Source organism: Bidens hawaiensis, unplaced genomic scaffold (genome assembly GCF_021521415.1).
Source record: "Bidens hawaiensis isolate Kalapana, Puna unplaced genomic scaffold, B.hawaiensis_p1.1 tig00023049_1, whole genome shotgun sequence".
In the NCBI taxonomy this organism is placed as follows: domain Eukaryota; kingdom Viridiplantae; phylum Streptophyta; class Magnoliopsida; order Asterales; family Asteraceae; genus Bidens; species Bidens hawaiensis.
This window is the reverse complement of record NW_027493602.1, coordinates 316,406-337,762: the sequence shown is the minus strand read 5'-3', so window position 1 is coordinate 337,762 and position 21,357 is coordinate 316,406. Positions and strand designations below refer to the sequence as shown.

Here is a 21,357-nt window from a genome sequence, read left to right as displayed (position 1 = left end):
ACGAATCATTATATATACTGATAATTGAACATTAACCAAGTTATGTTAGGGATATGCTAAAAGTACCCCCCCCCCCCCCCCCCACCACCACTTGTCATACCTCCCTGAACTTTCATTTTTCTATAAAAGTTTTATTGACATGTTATTCCCCTATAACATTTTATTGCATTTTATGGTGTACCTTTAAAATATTAAATTAAAAATTACAAGGTGTTTTTTTATTATTTTTATTTTCTCTATACTTTCATTTCCATTAAAGATTTTATTTAACATATTACTATATATATATATATATATATATATATATATATATTCTTTTGTGTTTTTTATGATCTCAGTTTAATATATTAAATTAAAATTTATAAAGATGTTTTATTTTCTTTTATTTTTCCCTCTCTTTTTATTTATAATAATAATAATAGTAATAATAATAATAATATTTACAATATTAATACTAATAAAAATAAATTAATAATAATAGGGTAATTGTTTTTAATTTGATATGTGTAGTGGACACAATTTAGTGAAAAAGATATTATAGAAAAATGTTGTAAGGATTAATATGTAAGTTAAATAACGTTAAAGAGTCAATAGTAATTAATTTAATACGTACAGGGGCTGTATGTTCAGTAAAAATGGTTGGAGGGGGTCTGTTTAACAACACCCTTATGTTGTTTTTGAGAGATTTAATGACTAACTCAAAGATAATAGTAAGTAATGGAAAATGGACTCTTGTCAATGTCATGTGTAGTTGTGACTTGTTCATAATATTTATCCATCAGAGTGTAAAATAGATATAACATGGTCCGATTTTTAAAATCACTAAAATGGTCCGATTTGTAAAATAGTTATAATAGTAAGTTAGAGTGGTTGATTCGACGACGGGTCTAGTTTCAAAACGTTAGCTACCGACCCCAACTAACGAATTGACTTATAAGAATGCTATCTTTTATCATATGTGTTGCCAATGGTTCGCGACTAACAAAATTATAACTCTGTTAGTTGTAGGTCACCGGAAAAATGTTTTTGGCCGGAAAACACACATTTTTCTAGAAAAATCAACATGTGTTAATGCATGATTTGTGACTGGTGATTTGCAGTTAAAGTATACAAGGTTAAAGTATTCGATAGCTACAAAAAAGGGGGTGTTTGTTAGTGCACGGTTTTGGTGTCCGTAGCGATCGAATAAGTTATAGATAGTCTAGGTTGAATATTAATTGTAAAATGGCTAAATTGCTATGGATTGTATAGCGAATGAGGTCCATTCGTTAGTTAACTAGACTATTCGTTAAGTTATAAGCTCATTCGTTATGTAATATAACGAATGGAGGCCAAAGGCATAAGGAATGAGGGCTTATTCGTTAAGTTATTACCCATTAGTTATGGAGGCATAACGAATGGTGTCTCATTCGTTACTACAGTACAACGAATGAGACTAACTTAACGAATGAGAGCTTTGGCCTATAAATAGGCAGCTCATATTCATAATTAGAAGAGATCCGAGCCTTGATTTATCCACACTGTTACCATGTCGGATCCTCTCTATTAGTTATTATACACCATTATGTATTCATCTTTAAGTTATTAATAAAGTATTATTTAACGTATCGATCTCGTGTTAAACTTAATTTATGTATCGTGTTAGCGGCTAGATCTGGGCTCGTATAACTTTTTCTCAATATTTGTCTCAAACATCTTTGTAACCTTAGATCAGACCTTTAGGGGCGTTTTTTTAGTAAAAGCCCCAAATTATTGAGGCCGTCGAAACTCTAGAACCACCGTCGAAATCGGATGATAGTGCTTAACTGGTGGTGGTTGGTTGGTGGTGGTGGTTGGTTGGTGATGAGTCAGTTGGTGGTGGGGGTGATGGTGTTCAAGTGGTGTTTATCCTTTTAATTCAAAAAAGATGCACAGATTTGTATTCGAAGCATTTCTTGTCAGAGTATTAAGTGTTTTTATAACTACTTTGGAATGGATTCTTCAGGTCTTTCAAAAGTAAATGGAAGAACCTCTTTTTAAGCATCTAAAATTATTGAAGATATATACTACTAAAAGGAATAAACGATTAAAATAGTTATTTTTTTTACAAGTGAATAAAAATTTTAATAGCATATTTCAAAATAAAAGGATCCAATTACAATAAAGAGGCAGGTAAGCGGGCAACAAGCTGCGCCGCCACCCCCTTTTGAATGGCAAAACCGATCCTACTGAAAATAAAATTATCGTTCTTTGGTGTCGTTGAGTTACTATGCACGACCCGTTGAACTCTTTTTAGAAACGTAGCAGCATCGGGAGCAAGAGACCTAAATGTATCAAAAGAAAAAGGAATGAAGGCGTGCTGATTCTCCACACACGCCTTCTCGTGCTTAGCAATTTATCCTACTTCTGCCTTTAACACGGCCTGCCTAGCAACAAACCCGGTGTCCCTAAGCCCGACAAGAGGGGACACCCCAGTAAGGTCCACACAAACATGCTTCCCCCTAGCCCATCCAAACACAAGAATGTCCGCTGGTCGGAGAGTAGACCTTCCTTCACGCGGATCCGACAAGAAATTCACAGGAGCCTCGTTTCTTGCCGAGATTCCCGCTCGTTTTAACACGTCAAAAAGGACATCCCTGACCAAATCATGTCTATATTTAAATCCCGGGAGTTCTTTGCAATGAACCGCATGTTCACCAAAATTGTCTAAACACGCCTTACGACAAACCGGGCAGGGCTCATCAACTGGGAACAAGGGGATCATTAACCGATATTTAAGAATGGCTCGGTACTCCACTGCTGACATGTGCTGGCCTAACCCTTCGATGGGGGTGACAGTCAAAAATTCTTGAGCATGAGGAGCCTGAAGACATTCTAACACCGCTCTCTGACGAGAGGACATGCTAAACTTTTCTCCCAAACTTTGGACGGTTTTACTATAAAGGGCACTCGCCAAAGCATTTTGGGCTTTAGGGGGGTGGGGGGCGGTGTCCTTATTAGCGAACCCGCCAAGATCAAGATCGGGAATAGAGTTATGCAAATAATCCATTGCATACCCAAAATCGGAATCTAACCCATCAACACCACAATCACGCAAAATGTGGTCCTGCAACTTCCAAGATTGTGCTCTCGAGGCTACGAAAGAATAGGTGGAAACATCCTCAGCTGAATATAACCCTAAACCACCGAAATGGATAGGGAAAGAGGCCAGTCTCCATTGAAAATCCCAAAAAAACAGACCCCCACATACCACAATATCCTCAATCGCCGCTCGAAGCCCTTTGTCTAAAGCAGAGACAGCTTCCTTAAGAAACATAGGCTGGCATGTTCGAAGTCCGAACAACAACTTAGCCACCCCCATACATGAGCGAAGCAAGAGAAATCATTTTGGAATCCACACATATCTAATCATCTAACGTATATCCCATAGTATTTTTCTGTTCTTTAAGAAATCACATTAACATTTTAATTATATATAAAGATCTTCAAATATTTCACTTGATAATACTCCAATTCTCAAGGAATTTAGAAATGTTGTGTAGAAATGATAAGAGTGAGAAATCTTAATTTATCTAGGAAATACATATATATGGGTTAGATATACGGAACAACACATATGGATTATATACATGCGGAACTTAACCTATGAGCTGAGCCGAGCCGAGCCGAGCCGAGCCAGGTAAAGCTCGAGCTCAAACATAAAGGAATAGATTAACACTACGTACGTCATCTCTCTTAATCCTCTAATATCACCTTCAAAGAATATTTAACTTATTCTCACGCCACCGGTTTATCAAATGAGACATCTACTGCGGTGAGCTAACAGTTGTTTCATCTTTGCAAGAATCATCCAAGCGATCAAAATATGAAGCTATCTACACAATCGTTGGTCCATTATATGTTGTAGCAATAAGTTATCGTCCACCGTGAATTATAACCAAAATCTTTTGCAATTCAGCTAATATTCGTAGGTTCCATACATGACTAGGAAAGACGCCCCTTCAAAGGTTACCTCAACTCCTCTCACAAATGTTTCATAACCTGGCCAAGCTAGATTTCACCGGATGAGTCTAACAATGAACTATTTTTTTTTTCAAGAATACCCTCTCTTCACAACACATTTTCCTCTTTAAGAGGGTTAAATCTTTTACTTGGTGTTCGTCAACAAAAATCATTTTAATAACATTTCTCTAGTTAGCGATTTCATTTATTATAAAGCATATTTGAAAAAAAGGTGTATTGGTTTTTATTAGTCCCAACAATCACTTTTTAGTCGTTGCCGGTCTCAACTAACAAATTGGTTGGTAACGGTCCAACTGTTATCATCTTTTCTTCCATCAGACCCCAACTAACTGAGTACTAACTCCATTAACTTTTTATTGACATTTCAATCCTAGTTGTCAAAAACCTATTACATTGTAGCCAACATGGACTTGTCTCCCTTTAAATGATATATCTTCAAATCGTTATCGTACATCAAACCCTAAAAGCTTCTATTGCTCCTATGAACTAGCAAGAACAATCGAATCATCACCGTCTATTACATGTGGTTGCAATCTTCCATCGATCCTCTGAACAACGAAACGATTTTATCATTATCTTGTACATCTGGTCACAAGAAACACCCTAAAAGGTTTAAACTTGATTTAGGAGGAAATGTCTTCTACAACCACGATATAATTGCAATTTGTAGGGTTGATGGACCTAGAAGTTTTATGGCCGATAAGTAAAGTATTTAATTATCAAATTTAATTTTGAACCTAAATATATTTATTATTTCTTAGAATAAAGATTGCAAATTCTTCATGTGAAAATAAGAATTTGATAATTTCTTAAAGTTATGCGATTCAAGAAAAGATCAAGAATAAAAGAGATGCATATAGAAAATTTAAAGTTAAAGAACACGATGTTTGAAGAAGAGTACAAAAATTTGAAGCTGCATCTCCCATTAAAAAAAGTCCAACCGGAAGTGTAAAAGTGTTTTAGGTTTAGCAGTTGTTGCCATAGCGATATGGTGGACTTTATTTTTGTGAAAATGTTGTTGGTGTATCGAATGTAATGTGTTTCACGTGAACACATGGTTGTTCAATGTCAATCGATCGATGTTGTTGTTCTCAATTTATTGTGATGTTAATGGTGTCAACGTAATGTGATGTTAATGTTGTTGGCAATATGCGCGCACAAACCATTTTGATAACCAAATGCTCATCAGTATGACTCAAAACAGAAATGACAATAATAACCTAACACGTTAACTAAAAATATGACCATAATGACCAAATCACCATAATAACTTGCTACTACACAAAATGAGTATATCATATTGACTGTAACCATATATCAAATCGACTAACCAATTGACTGCAAGCTTATCAGTTTCACTGCATATAACTGTTACAATTCGGGTTTCCCGCGTTTCATTTGTAACCGATACCCGACCAATTTACGGGTCCGGTCTTGCTCATTAATAATATTCCCGCATGTATCAAGTTAAATTGATTCTTTTATTAGTATTTAATTATTTATAATTATATGTTTTGATTTTTTACACAATTAACCCAAAACATAAGGTTTTAACCTCTTTTGTGTCCATTCTTAAATATCAGGGGTTAAAAGTAAAATCTAAATCTAAATCTAAGATTATTTTTTGTTTTCCCGCTCATATAATTTGACAAGAGTTATTCACAAAAATATACAATCAAATATCATCTCCTATCCTCCATGGGTTTTCCCTCTCCGGATTAAACCTATACGAATAATTGCAATCGATGAAGATGCAAGCTCAGACTATCATCGGATTCAATGATTTCTCTACTAGATTCACAATACCAATGGATTCACAATTCGTTGATTTCTCTATCCGAACCCTATGCTCCAATAATTGCAATCGATGAACTTGCAAGCTCAGACCATCATCTCTCTTCGATTTGGGAATAGTAAGTGAAGATTTACGTTTCTTGGCATTACCTGTCATCTTCGATTACGAACTAGGTCTTTATTTAGGGCTCAAAATCATGGAAATTACTGCAGGCAAAGATGTTAATTGTTTATAGGAATTCCATGTTTATTCTTTCTGTTTATGTGAAGTAGATTATGAATTCCATATTTACTTCAACAATTGTTAATTTAGGTTGCAAAGGAGGGTTGTGAGAAATGGAAGGCTGTGACAAAGAAAGTGAGTTGCAGATTTTCTTTATTCACTCTTTTTTTTTTGTTTAATTGGAAAAACAATTTCCAATGGAAATCAATTTTTCAACTTTAGGTACAATTTAGGGTAACTAAATTTTATATTAAAAGGGGTACTAAACCTAAAAGAAAATACTTAAGGGCTTTGGAGATCCAAACGGACTGTGGTTGGCCCGTTTATTGCTACAAGCAATGATTATGATGCTTCCCTTTATGAATTAGGTATTTTCTTAATTTCAATATTCTTTTCTTAGTATTATTTTGATTTTTGAAGATAGAAATTCAATCAAAGTGTAGAATTATACTATAGGAGTTAAAGTACTAGGCAATGAGAACATCAAATTAAGAAATGCTAATTTTGTTTTTAACCAAACTTTTGAATATCAACATATGAGGATATAACAACCAATCAAGTACATTTGTTTCATTTTTTTTTTTTTACTATTGTCAAGCCTTTTGTATTTGTTTATTTTCATTAGCTAAAAATATATGTATTTGGGTTTCTATTTGAACTTTGAAGTGGTCTCTAATGGACATAGCAAGAAGCTCCTTAACAAGTTTTTCTCACCTTACTTGCATCACTCATGTAATCAAAGGGAGTCATGACAGAGGTGGCTGGATCATTTTGGGTGGGTTCTATACAACAATTTCCTAATATATTTAGTTTTTTTAAAGTATGTTTTTCTTTATTAACAACTAAAATTCCGGATGGCAAATGTTAACAGGTTAGTGCTTCTTATGAACAGTCCTTGATGGAAGGCCTCAGACAGCAGCCAGCAGCCTAATATATATATATATCATTATATTCTTATATGAATATGAAATCGGGCATTTACGGACATAACCCTTTTTATTGAGGATTCTTTAGGATCCATAGGAGAAAGGTTAAGATACTAGAAATTGGCTGAGCAATACAGTATGTTATTCACCAGGTTAGTTTTTTCCTTTTACAATTTCGGGATTTTTTTAACTTGATTTTAATTTAAATTAGATATGGTTATGGGAAATTGAATTTGATGAATATTAATTGTAGCGGTTTGTTTAGAACAGTACCTACGGGGTCTGCTTAGAATAGAATGAGCTGCCTTAAAATGGTCACTTTGATTTGGGTCGGAGTGGGTTTTGGTAGAATTGGATACGAGTCGTAACGGATAATTATAAAGGTGGTTTATTTGTTTGGGTGTTGACTTTTGGATTAACCAATGATATTTTTTGGAAGCTATTATGACACAATAGTATTAGTTGTTTTGTAGGCTTGTTTTTACCTTATCAGGTGTCATGTGTGTTGGAGTTGGTTAAAAACAAATTAGATACATGGTATTCATTAGTAACATGTCCTTTGTTGCTCTAAAGTTATGTAATTACACTATTGGTTTTCTCATACTATATTGAACCTGTGTTAATAACTATACTTATGTGTTCATACATATATATTTCTCTCATCTAAAGTGTAAATAAGATTATATTATTGGCTTGCATTTACAAAATTTTCAAATATATACACATTTTTTCATATTTGCACGCATTATATATTTTCTGTCCGTGTGTTACACGGGTCCCTAACCTAGTATTGTCATAATCCATATTATAATCTGGATATCCATTTACCAAACCCGTATCCACATCCGTTTCTTGTACCCGAATTCAATTTACAATAGCTTGAGCATGATATCTGCAATTGACTCATCCCTTAGCACCCTCAACAAGTCGCCGACCTAACCCCCCCCCCCCCCCTATTTAATTAAGTTATTTTGGTCATTTAGTTGCCCATTCATAAAGTTTCTTTTTCGGCTCTGTTCTGTCCAATTAATCATTCTCCGATCAACAATCAAGGTAATTGTTTTATGTTTATGAATCGCGATCACGCAATGATTAAAAGCCCTATTGTGTAATTGATTAATAATAACGGATTGGATCGAATTGAATTTTGTTAGGGTTTATATGCAATCTGATTCAAACTTCTATTGTTTATAATTAATAGAAACTGGTCTAGTTTTTACGTCACTGGTAGCCCAGCTAGTTAAACCTTATGAGTCACATGGGGGAGGTCGCGGGTTCGATTTCTGCCAACCCCGAATTTTTAGTGTCTTTGTCATTTTTTTTCTTTTTAAATCAATTAATAAGTATATTAATAATAATAATAATTAAATAAATAAAACCACTTTATTAAAAACCGACCATATAACACTTGTTTTCTCACGTCTTTCGTGTATGTATGTATACATATATACACACACACATATATATAAATATAATAACATGAAAACTAATATTTTGATATATAAAATAGGGTAAAGTTAAAATATAAATGACAACAAAAATGAGAAGGGTGAGAAGGAATCCAGTCCATTGATCTTAGATTTGAATGACTGAGATTAATTTAATATATAAAAATTGATGAAAAGGGCATTAAGGTAATAACTCACATTTTTTGACTTTCTCTATCCACATGCAAGGCACATGTCAATTCCTTCATCATTTTAAAATGTCTATAATTTTTTCATACGACATTATTTTTTTAAAAAAAATTCACCATAATAATAAGCGTTTTTTTATCTTTAATATGAGTATCATATTGTTATATAAAAATAAAAAAAAATTAATGGGTTTTTTAATTGTGTTTTTTTGTTGTTTATTGTGTCATTGTGTAATATGTTGTTTCCATTGTGTTATACATATTCGCCATTGTGTCTTACGTTTTAGGTCATTGTTTTATATGTATTCACCATTGTGTTTTACATTTCAAGTTATTGTGTAACATGTATTAAAGGCGAAAAAAGACACAATGGTGTGCGAAAAGACACAATGGCGAAAAAAGACACAATGGTGTGCGAAAAGACATAATGACAAAAAAAGACACAATGATAAGAGAAAAGACACAATGGTGTGCGAAAAGAAACAATGAAGAAAAAAGACACAATGACGAAAAAAGACACAATGATAAGCGAAAAGACACAATGAAGAAAAAAGACACAATAACGAAAAAAGACACAATGATAAGCGAAAAGACACAATGGTATGCGAAAAGACACAATGAAGAAAAAAGACACAATGACGAAAAAAGACACAATGATAAGCGAAAAGACACAATGGTGTGCGAAAAGACACAATGACGAAAAAAGACACAATTATAAGCGAAAAGACACAATGGTGTGGAAAAGACACAATGACGAAAAAGACACAATGATAAGCGAAAAAGACACAATGGTGTGCTAAAAGACACAATGACGTGATTTTTGTTTTAAATTTTATATAACAAAAATTATACACATATTAAAGATAAAAAATGCTTGTTATTATGATGAATTTTTTTTTAAAAAATATTATCATATGAAAAAGTTATAAACGTTCTAAAATGATGGGGGTATTAACATAAGATTTGCATGTGGGGAGAGAAAATGTGTACAATTACTTTTATACCCTTTTTCCTTTGATTCTCACTTGACACATGTAAATTATTTATGGCTTCTCATACTTCTCATTTTTATTACCCTTTGTAGAATAACTTGACCCTATAAATATATATAGGAAGTAAACTATATATAAATATAATTTATAAAACTAACAATGTTTTAAGATATGTTTTACTTTAATATATGATAAAATATTATAATATACTTTATATATAATTTAATAAACTTAAAAGTTTACATATAATATCTTTATATATATAATTATATTAATTATGATTAAAAAGGGTATAATATTAACTTAATAATGATTATAATTATCGAGCTCTCATAACCGATCTTGTACATTAACTTAGCGTATCCGTATTTCCTTTTTCCTTTATAGGCCTTATCATCAACACGTGATTTCTGAATTCTTAATATTCTCATTCACCTTTGTTCGTCTATTGAGGTGAGTACCACATTTCCCTATTTTACCGCTTTCAATGTTTTTGGGACATATGCTTCAACATATTTTTCATATTTATAGTTATACTCAAACTGTAACTATTGTCTTATGTGTTAACTATTTTATACTATATTTGTTATGGGCTTATGTGCTCATTATGAATCGCATTCGGAGAGGTCTAGCATAACCTCATAACAATATGATCATACACCAGTCGTTATAGCCATCGTGCTTCTCGACATCTCATTTATCTTTGCCCATTAGTTAATTTGTTTATCTCATTTGACTTGTTGCAATATATATATATATATATATATATATATATGTGTGTGTGTGTGTGTGTGTGTGTGTGTATGTGTATTATATGTACATTAAACTGGTGTGTTGCTCACTCAACCTTGTGTTGACGAAACTACATTATTTTAACGCATATGCAGGTCATCGTGTGATGTGAAGTTAGTTCAAGTTTGAAGATCACTAAAGGAATAAAGTTATAGAAATTTAACGAGACTTATGTTTTTATGATTTATGTTTGTTTGATGCACTATTTGTTTTTGTTTGGATATTGTACTGAATATTTTTTTATTTGAATTTATTAAATAGATATTGAAATTTCAAATGTTGCGTGATAGTACCTTGAGAGTTGTGGACAATCAGTTCACGCCCCGACATTTTCGTCGTAGGTTGGGGTGTGACAGATTGGTATCAAAGTCGAAGGTTTAAGATAGGTTGTTAGATTGCCTTAACAACATGATTAGGAGCCCTATACGTGCTTATTTGCCTACCTTACGTGCTCTAATTAATTGTTTATTGCTTTCCTTAATTAATAATTATTTTATTATATTATTGTCATGCAAACACTGCTCCAAAGCTATGCATCAAAAATTCAAATTTTTATTTAAAAATCAAAATTAGATAGCTTTTATTTTGGGAAATTCCTTAATAATTCTCACCTGTTGTTTTTGCTCGTTCACCTTAGGGCTAGGTTATGCGGCATGTCCCTGTAATAACTGAAAAGGGAGAGAAGCTGTGTGTCGGGCCTTGGCAAAACGGTTCCGAGAACCAAAGGTAAGATGCTATCCTTACTTGGGGGATAACCTGACCACAGTACTCGACCCTATGGACCCGAGCGAGACCCAAAAATGCCATATGACTGACACCCTAGGCTATCAATCGTGACCACATGAGTGATTGAATTCCTTATAATACTTTTAAACCGAATTCACAGTGATTTGTGAATTAAATTCGGTAACCTTCCGATTATGGTGTTATGTTATTTTAAATGGTTAGTTGGGAATCCCGACTATCCATTTCTCAACTCATTTTCGTATTTTTGTTGGAGTAATAAACGTGGTGATTCACGAGATGCTCCAACTACCCAAATTTTATTTCGTTAGTTCGTTATTTAGTTTAGTCGGTTAAAACGCTATGTAACGCTCATCGGGACGACAAACTATATTGTATTGTTAATTCGTTAATTAGTGGGACAGTTAAAATATCATGTAACGCTCATGGGTTGTCAACCTCTGTTGTTATTCGTTAATTTTTGTTGGACCATTCAATTTCCATGGAAAGGTCATGGGAGGCAAATGTCCACAGATGCATTTCGTTAATTTTTGTGAAGCTAACTTAACAAAAAGCTTAATACTTTTTAACTAACCCCATCTCCTCATTCTAGTTATCTCACGTTAATCTCATTAGTTGCGTCAACTCATGAATATTTACACATATGATCCCTCAACTCATAAGTCTAGACTATTATTTTCCCGTACAATGTCGTCACTCAGAAACCACAATCGTCACCAACGTTCATCTGGTTCACGCGATCGCCGCTTGGCTGCTAGGATCACAAAAGAATTCGTTGCTGCAATGCCCACGATTGTCACTCAGATCCAAAGTCTCAACTCTAACGGATCCGCCACTTCAGCCTCTCCAAACCATTATGAATTCCGCAACTTTTTAAGCACCAAACCCTCATCCTTCCGTAGTGAGGAAAATGCCACCGCCTTGCTTCAATGGTTCTAGGAAATGGAAAATATTTTCATCCACTATGAATGTCCGGAAGCCAAACCGACCAAGTGCTCCTCGAGCCGATTCGAGAGTCGAGTTATCACCTGAGGAATGACCAAGGATCTGACTAGTTCGTATCCATGCCTGGGGAGGAACTGAAGGAGGCAATGAAGAAAGTGTTTTGCCCGGAACACGAACTGCAGATATCGGAGACTGAATTTTAGAAACTTAAGCAAATTGGTGGGGATAACTCCACCTAATCTAACCATTTTCGTTAGCTTAGCCGAATTGTACCCCACTTGGTAACCCCCGTGGCTCGCGGCTTCCAGAAATACATTCGTGGTCTACCGACCCTTTTCCGCGATACTGTGGTGAGTCGTGACCCTCTAACCATCGGTGAGGTGATGGACCTAGTTGCCTCTCTCACTGATAGCCATGTTCTGGATGGAACCTTGTCTTGCAAGGACTCCAAGCCTACTCCCGAAAAATCTAAGACCGACTCCTCCACTGATGCCAAAGCCAAAACCAAGCCTTCTAACAACAATAACCGCTTCAACAAGAACAACTGCAACAAACGTAAGACCAGCCACCAAAACTACTCTGTCAACCAACCCAACAACCAAACTCCCAATGACCCTAATGCCCCAAACAAGAAGACTTACTTCAGTCCTCATCCCCTTTGTGCAAATTGTAAGCATCACCATCCTGCTCAATCCTATTGGCGTTTGTGCACCCAATGCAACCGTTACGGCCACTTTGCTACCTTTTGTCGTGCACCGCCTGGTTCACAAGCCATTCAAACCTGGTCTGCACCCCCTATTGCTAGACATGCTTCTAACCCTGCTTAGCCCGGTGTTCCTAATACTCGTGCTTGCTACCATTGCGGAGACCCTAACCATATCCACAACGCTTTCCCATTACTTTCCCATGCTCATCAAGCCCATGTTATGCCTGCACCTCACTATGTTACCCATCCACCACAAGCCCAAGTGTACCCCGCACCCTACTATACTACTAAAGCCTACCAAGTGCAAACCTACCAACCTCAATCCCCTCCCGTTTATGCACCGCGAACCTATGCTCCTCATGTGCCTCAGATTATGGCTCCTCTATCGGCATCAACTCAAGCTCCTGCCATTCAAGCTCCTCCTTTGAACCAAGTTGCTCAAACTCCTCAATAGTCCAACAGTCGTGCGTTTATGATAAATGTGAATCAAGCTCAAACTTCTATTGATTTTTTGAATGGTATGTTTCACATTGATAATCATTATGCTTCAGTATTATTTGATACGGGTGCCTATATGAGTTTTATTTCTTTGGATATTGCGTATATTATTGATAAGCCTCGTGATAAGTTATCTAAACCTTTTACCGTAGATTTGCCGACGGGAAGTCTATTATTATTGATTCAGTACTTCGGGATTATGTCATAACTCTTAATAGGGTCGAATTCCTCATGGACCTCATTCTGATGCAAATGGGTAGTTTTGCTGAAGTTGTTTGTTTTAAGGAATTCATCCGTATACCTCTCGAGAATGGTCGTATTCTTAACGTTTTCTATGATACTCCAACGTCTAAGCTTAATTTGATGTCGTGCTTTGAAGCTCAATGTTATTTACGCAAGAAATGTTTCGCCTTCCTAGTTCTTGTAGTGGAGAAAGAGCGGAAAGAGAAGAAACTATCCGACATTCCGATTGTACGTGATTTCCCCGAAGTTTTTCCCGATGACGTCATTGGTCTTCCTCCGGTTCGGCAAGTTGAATTCCGAATTGATATTATACCCAGAGCTAACCCCGTAGCAAAAGCCCCTTACTATGATGCACCTTCCGAAATGCAAGAACTATCGAGCCCTCCAAGAAATTTTAGACAAGGGTTTTATTCGCCCGAGTTCTTCTCCTTGGGACGCACCTATGCTATTTGTTATTAAAGATGGTTCAATCCGTATGGGTATTGACTATCGTGAACTCAACAAGCTTACCGTCAAGAACCTTTATCCACTCCTTCGAATCGATGATCTTTTCGATCAACTTCAAGAAGCCTCATGCTTTTCGAAGATCGATCTCCGTTCAGGTTATCATCAACTCCGTGTTAATGAAGAAGACATCCCTAAGACAGCTTTCCGTACTCGTTGTGGGCATTACGAGCTCTGTGTTATGCCTTTTAGGCTAACTAATGCACCCGCGGTTTTCATGGATCTCACGAACCGTGTGTGTAAACCCTACTTGGACAAGTTCTTTATTGTTTTCATTGATGATATTTTAATCTATTCGAAATCCGAGAGTGATAACAAGAATCATCTCCATACCATTCTTCACCTGCTTCGTAAGGAGCAATTGTACGCCATGTTTTCTAAGTGCGAGTTTTGACTAAAAGAAATTCAGTTTTTGGGCCACATTGTCAACGACAAGGGTATTCATGTTGATACCGGGAAGATTAAAGCTGCTAAGAATTGGAAGCCGCCTACTTCTCCCACCGAAGTTCGATCTTTCCTTGGTTTTGCGGGATATTACCGTCGTTTCATTCAAAACTTTTCAAAGATCGCATCACCGCTTTAACACACAAGGGTAAAACCTATGTATGGGGGTCAAAGCAAGAAGAAGCCTTTCAAACCCTTAAGGACATGCATTGCAATGCTTCTATTCTTGCACTTCCCGAAGGTAATGAAGATTTCATTGTTTTCTAGTGACGCTTCTAACTAAGGTCTTGGTTGCGTTCTCATGCAATTAGGCAAGGTTGTCGCTTACGCTTTGAGACAACTCAAGGTTCACGAGAAAAACTATACGACACACGATCTCGAGCTTGGTGCTATCGTATTTTCCTTGAAAATTTGGAGACACTATCTCTATGGTACGAAGTGTGAGACAACGTCGATGGGCCGAGTTGCTTAGAGACAACGAATGTGAAATTCGCTATCATCTTGGAAAGACGAATGTCGTGGTCGACGCTCTCAGTCGTAAAAAACCACTCAAATCCATACTTCTTACTTGTGTCCTTGTACAAAATGATCTATAAAAGCGTGTTCTAGATGCTCAACACGAATCCGTCATCAAAGGCAATATGTGTGACGAGATGTCGTGTGATGCTGAAACCCAACTTGAAACTAAATCCAATGGTCTTCATTAATTTCTGAACCGCTTATGGATCCCCAATCGTGATGATCTTTGCACATTTATTATGTACGAAGCTCACAAGTCACGATATTCCATACATCCCGGTGCAGATAAAATGTACGTTGACCTTCGTTCTATCTATTGGTGGCCTGGAATAAAGAAAGATATGGCTCTATATGTTTCTAAATGCCTCACGTGTTCTAAAGTGAAAGCCGAACATCACCGACCTTTTGGCTTACTCGAGCAACCTCCCTTCCCCTAGTGGAAATGGGAAGGAATTTCTATGGATTTTATCACTAGGCTTCCCTTTGCCCGCAAAAAACACAATAGTATTTGGGTAATCGTTGATAGTTTAACCAAGTCTGCTCATTTTATTCCCATCAAAGAGACGTATTATGTTGATCAATTGGCGCGTATTTACGGTGAGAAGATTGTTTGTCATCATGTAACCCCATTAACTATTATATCCGATCGTGATGGTCGTTTTACTTCTCGCTTTTGGAAGTCTCTTCAATCTGCCTTGGGTACTCGTTTGGATCTCAGTACTGCTTATCATCCGCAAGCTAATGGATAATCCGAGCATACGATTCAAACTCTAGAAGATATGCTCCGTTCTTGTGTCCTCGATTTTGGAGGAAATTGGGATATTCATCTACCGCTTATCGAGTTCTCCTGTAACAATAGCTTTCACTCTAGTAATGGTATGGCACATTTTCATGCGCTTTATGGTCGTAAATTTCGCTCCCCGATTTGTAGGAACGAAGTTGGGGAATCTCAAATCACTGGTCCAGAATTAGTTCAAGAGACAACTGACCGTATTGCTCAAATTCGTCAAAACCTCCTTGCTACTTGTAGCCGTCAGAAAAGTAATACTGATAAGAGAAGTAAACCCCTAGAGTTCATTGTTGATGATTTTTTTCTACTCAGAACATCCCCTTGGAAATGAGTCGTTCATTTTGGAAAGAAAGGAAAACTAGTTCCTCATTTCATTGGTCCTTTTGAAATTCTCTATAGAGTTGGTTATGTTGCTTATCGACTCAAGCATCCTGTTGAACTCTCTAATATTCACACGGTGTTTCATGTTTCTAACCTCAAGAAGTGTCTCGCCGAGGGTAATCTCCACATCCTTCTCGACGAAGTTAGTATTGACGAGACTATGCATTTTGTTGAACAACCCGTTGATATCATGGATCATAAGGATAAAGTTACTAAGCGAAGCCGCATTCCTCTAGTTAAAGTTCGTTGGAATTCCGAACAAGTCGCCGAGTTTACGTGGGAGCGTGAAGACCAGATGAAACTCAAATACCCTCATCTTTTCGTTGTTACTGATTCTCTAATTTCGGGACCAAATTCCCAAAAGTAGGGGATACTGTAACAATTCGGGTTTCCCGTATTTCATTTGTAACCGTTACACGACCCATTTACAGGTCCGGGCCTGCTCATTATTAATATTCCCGCATTTATAAAGTTAAATTGATTCTTTTATTAATATAGAATTTTTTTAATTATATCTTTTGAGATTTTACACAATTAACCCAAAACATAAGGTTTTAACCTCTTTTGTGTCCATTCTTAAACATCAGGGGCTAAAAGTAAAATATTTCTATAATCCATATTATAACCAGGATATCCATTTACCAAACCCATATCCATATTCGTTTCTTGTACCCGAATTTAATTTACAATAGCTTGACCATAATCTTCATTTTCTTTGTTGTATATGATCTCGTAAATATCATAATTATCATATTTACGGCCTAATAAACAATTTAAACGTGTTAAATAAATTCAAAAATGATCTATTTTCCCGTATTAAACGAACCGTAAACCCTAATAACTAATTACTATATAAACGAGCATGATATCTGCAATTGAATCATCCCTTACCATCCTCAACACGTCGCCGACCTAACCCCCCTATTTAATTAAGTTATTTTGGTAATTTAGTAGCTCATTCATAAAGCTTCTTCGCCGGCTCTGTTCTGTCCAATTAATCTTCCTCCGATCAGCATTCAAGGTTATTGTTTAGTGTTTATGAAACACGATCACGTAATGATAAAAAGCCCTATGGTGTAATTGATTAACAATAACGAATTGGATCGAATTGAATTTTGTTAGGGTTTATATCCAATTTGATTCAAACTGCTATTGTTTATAATTAATAGAAACTTGTTTAGTTTGCACGTCGCTGGTAGCCCAGCTGGTTAAACCTTATGAGTCACACGGGGGAGGTTGCGGGTTTGATTTCTGCCAACCCCGAATTTTTAGTGTCTTTGTCATTTTTTTTTCTTTTTAAATCAATTAATAAGTGTATTAATAATAATAATAATAATAATAATAATAATTAAATAAAACCAGTTTATTAAAAACCAATCATATAACACTTGTTTTCTCATGTCTTCCGAGTATGTATGTATATGTAAGCATATATGTATACATATACATACATACATATATATATATATAATAACACGAAAACTAATATTTTGATATATAAATATATAGGAAGTAAACTAAAAAGTTTACATATAATTTATTTATATATATAATTATATTAATTATAATGAAAAATGGTATAATATTAACTTAATAATGATTATAATTATCTAGCTCTCATAATCGATCTTGTACATTAACTTAGCGTGTCTGTATTTCCTTTATAGGCTTTATCGTCAACCCATGATTTCCGCATTCTTAATATTCTCGTTCACCTTTGTTTATCTATTAAGGTGAGTACCACGTTCCCCTATTTTACCGCTTTCAATAATTTGGGGGCATATGCGTCAACATATTTTGCCTATTTATACTTATACTCAAACTGCAACTATTGTCTTATGTGTTAACAATTTTATACCATATTTGTTATGTACTTATGTGCTCATTGTGAATCTCATTCGGAGAGGTCCAGCATAATCTCATAACAGTATGATCATACGCCAGTCGTTATAGCCATCGTGCTTCTCGACATCTCATTTATCTTTGCCCATTGGTTAATTTGTTTATCTCATTTGACTTGTTGCAATATATATATATTATGTACATTAAACTGGTGTGTTGCTCACTCAACCTTGTGTTGACGAAACTACTTTATTTTAACGCATATGCAAGTCATCGTGTGATGTGAAGTTAGTTCAAGTTTGAAGATCACTTAAGGAAAAAAGTTAGAGAAATTTAACGAGACTTATGTTTTTATGATTTATGTTTGCTTGATGCACTATTTTTTTTTTGTTTGGATATTGTATTGAATATTGTTTTATTTGAATTTATTAAATAGATATTGAAATTTCAAATGTTACATGATAGTACCTTGAAAGCTGTGGACAATCAGTTCACGCCCCGACATTTCCGCTGTAGGTTGGGGTGTGACAATAACCATATAGATTGACCAAATTAACATAAAAACCTACTACAAGAAAATGACTAAATGCCCATCGCATAGACATACAAGTTTGACATCACAAAATGGCCACTGCCATATCAGATTAACTTGTCAAATTGATCATAATGCCCATATCAGATTGACTGTACAAAATGACCAAATGCCCAAAGCCTGCAACTAGCAAATAGACTAAATGACAGTTACAACTCATACATCATACATATCTAAATTCCATACATTACAAATGTTGCAACTTACATTACTTTAACCAGTACATATGGAACGTCAAAAATGACAAGTCTGCAACATAGTTAACTAACCAAAATACATGAACCAAAAGGCAAGTTCGCAATATTGTTAACTAGTGCATACATTAGTTTGACCATTTATAAATTTCAAAATGCATTGTTAACATACTTAACCATTAACCATGAACCATTAAGTAGCCTCTCCCCTGCTTTTCACCTTTGTGTTTCCCCTTGGACTCTTAGAACTAGTTGACTATTGTGCTAGCTGACTTGGTTGTGTTGTTTCAGTTGACATTTTCCTTGGTTGATTTGACATCCCTTTTGTCATCGCCCTTAGCCTTTTAGAACCAACTACTTATGTTGGCTATTGTGCTAGCTGCTTTGGCTATGTGGTTTGAGTTGATTGTTGTGGTGCCTTTATTGACTAGCTTTAAAGCCCGCGTAATACACGTCATGATCTAAATAATTATGCTATAAATAAAGCAATACACGGTGTATATAGAAAAATGATTACATCTATTCTTGTATCATTATACATAAATTGATTTTATTTATATCACAAAATTATTTTTTCCAAAAAGAAAAATGAACTTAATAAAAAAAATAATGCACGTGCAAAAACATACCCAAGAACACCCCAACTATTGAAAATTTATAATAAGTACCATATATGTATAACAGAAATAAATTTGGTTATGAACCAATTTTGGAGAATACTTCTCATATAATAATAATTTTGAGCTACACCATAAAAAAGATTTTGATAAGTTTGAGGGGCTTCTTGACTTTGCCAATTGACCAAAAAAATAATAACATGTTAACCCATTCAATTTTGTGAATGTTTTGCTTTACTTGAGCATAATTTTGTACGACACGCTTCACATACTGGAAACAAAAATAAAGCAAGCACTTTCACACAGAACACTAACAGTTGGACTCTGTTGACAAAGACTCCCTCGGAAATCTTAACCACAGGAAACGTGAATTTCAGGAAACCTCAACTGCTCATGAAGAGAGAATTTCTCAATCCCAAGAAGCATTGTACGTTCCACGATGATATCGGTCACAACATTGACGATTGTGTTACCTTGAAGAGTGACATCAAGGCCGCGGTTAAATCTGTAAAGTTGGAACATTTAGTAAATAAATGTAAGACAAGGGACTAGCAATGCTACCGCACAAATTAATCATGGCCCGCCTAAAAAGCAGGTTAAGGATTTGAACGTTCATATGATCCAAGGGGGACAAATCAGTGGGGTTAAAAGGCAAGAGATTAATGAAGAAGAATGGAAAAGTGAACCCGTAATATTTCTGCGAGTTAAAAGAGGTATGTGCAACAAGAATCCGCTGATAATCACCGCTTTGATCGGTCACTACCGACGACAATATGTTTTCTTTTACACTGGAAGTACGTCAGATATAATGTATGAACAATGTTTTGAGCAACTAGATGAAGAAGACAAGGCGAGGCTGAAGCCAATTCATGCGCCGGTGTCTAGTTTCAGATATCAAGTGATGCATCCACGTGGGGTGATTTCCTTTCCTATTACACTAAGTGATGGAATTCACTCACGAACTGAGGATGTCAAATTCCTGGTTTTACCAGCCAAGTCAAAACACGACGTTATTCTTGGACGCGAAGCAATAGGCGATTTTAATGCTCACCCGTCCACGGCTCATGGTATGGTAAGAGTTCCAACGCGCCCCGGAGTAGCAATCATTCTCATAAACAGACATTGTTTCACGACAGAAAGTTCAAAATCGAGTAAAGTACAAAAGCAAGCGGAAAGAACTGAACCAGAAAAATGGGTGTTGAACAAGAAATTTTCAAATCAGGCAATCACAGTTGGACCTGCTATCTCTGAGATAGTACGGGCATTCTTGAAACAGTTGTTAACAATAAATATGGACATCTTCGATTGGCAACATGCTGACATGACGGGTGTTCTGAGAGGTATTGCGGAACACAAATTGCTAGTGAATCCAACATTCACCCAAGTAGTCCAGAAAAAACGAAAGATGGTTCCTGAGAAAACAAAGGCTATGAATGAGCAGGTTCAAGATCTATTGAACGTTGGGATCATTCAAGAGATTCAATATCAAACGTGGGTTGCAAATCCGGTCATTGTTCCTTAGAGCAATGGAACATGGCAGATGTGCATTGATTTCAAGGACCTCAACAAGGCTTGCCAAAAAGATTGTTATCCGTTGCCAGAGATTGACTTGAAAGTGGACGTGGTGGCTCCTTTCAAGTTCAAATGCTTCCTTGATGCTTATAAAGGTTACCATCAGATCCGTATGGCGGCAGGCGATGAGGATAAAACCGCATTTCGCACTGGTCAGGGCACATTCTGCTACAAAATGATGCCTTTTGGGCTAAAAAACGTGGGTGCCACTTATCAGTGATTGATGGATGAAGCCTTTAAAGAAAAAATCGGGCACAACCTAGAGGTATACATGGACGATTTGGTGATAAAAAGTACGAAGGAAGATCAGATGTTTCTGGATATAGAAGAAACATTCAGTACCCTAAGGAAGATCAACATGAAACTTAATCCTAGCAAATGTTCTTTCGGAATGGAAGAAG

At 35.7% G+C, this 21,357-nt stretch overlaps 1 protein-coding gene across 1 annotated transcript; it reads left to right on the top strand.

Annotated features, from left to right (window-relative positions):
* The first annotated feature begins 20,000 nt into the window (after positions 1–20,000).
* On the top strand, positions 20,001–20,906 carry LOC143566762 (uncharacterized). The gene has a single exon (XM_077053370.1). It carries the CDS (start codon positions 20,001–20,003, stop codon positions 20,904–20,906), a length of 906 nt encoding a protein of 301 aa, XP_076909485.1.
* The last annotated feature ends 451 nt before the right edge of the window (positions 20,907–21,357 follow it).

Coding starts and splice junctions, on each gene's coding strand:
- LOC143566762 (XM_077053370.1), top strand. CDS start 20,001: ATGATCCAAGGGGGACAAATCAGTGGGGTTAAAAGGCAAGAGATTAAT.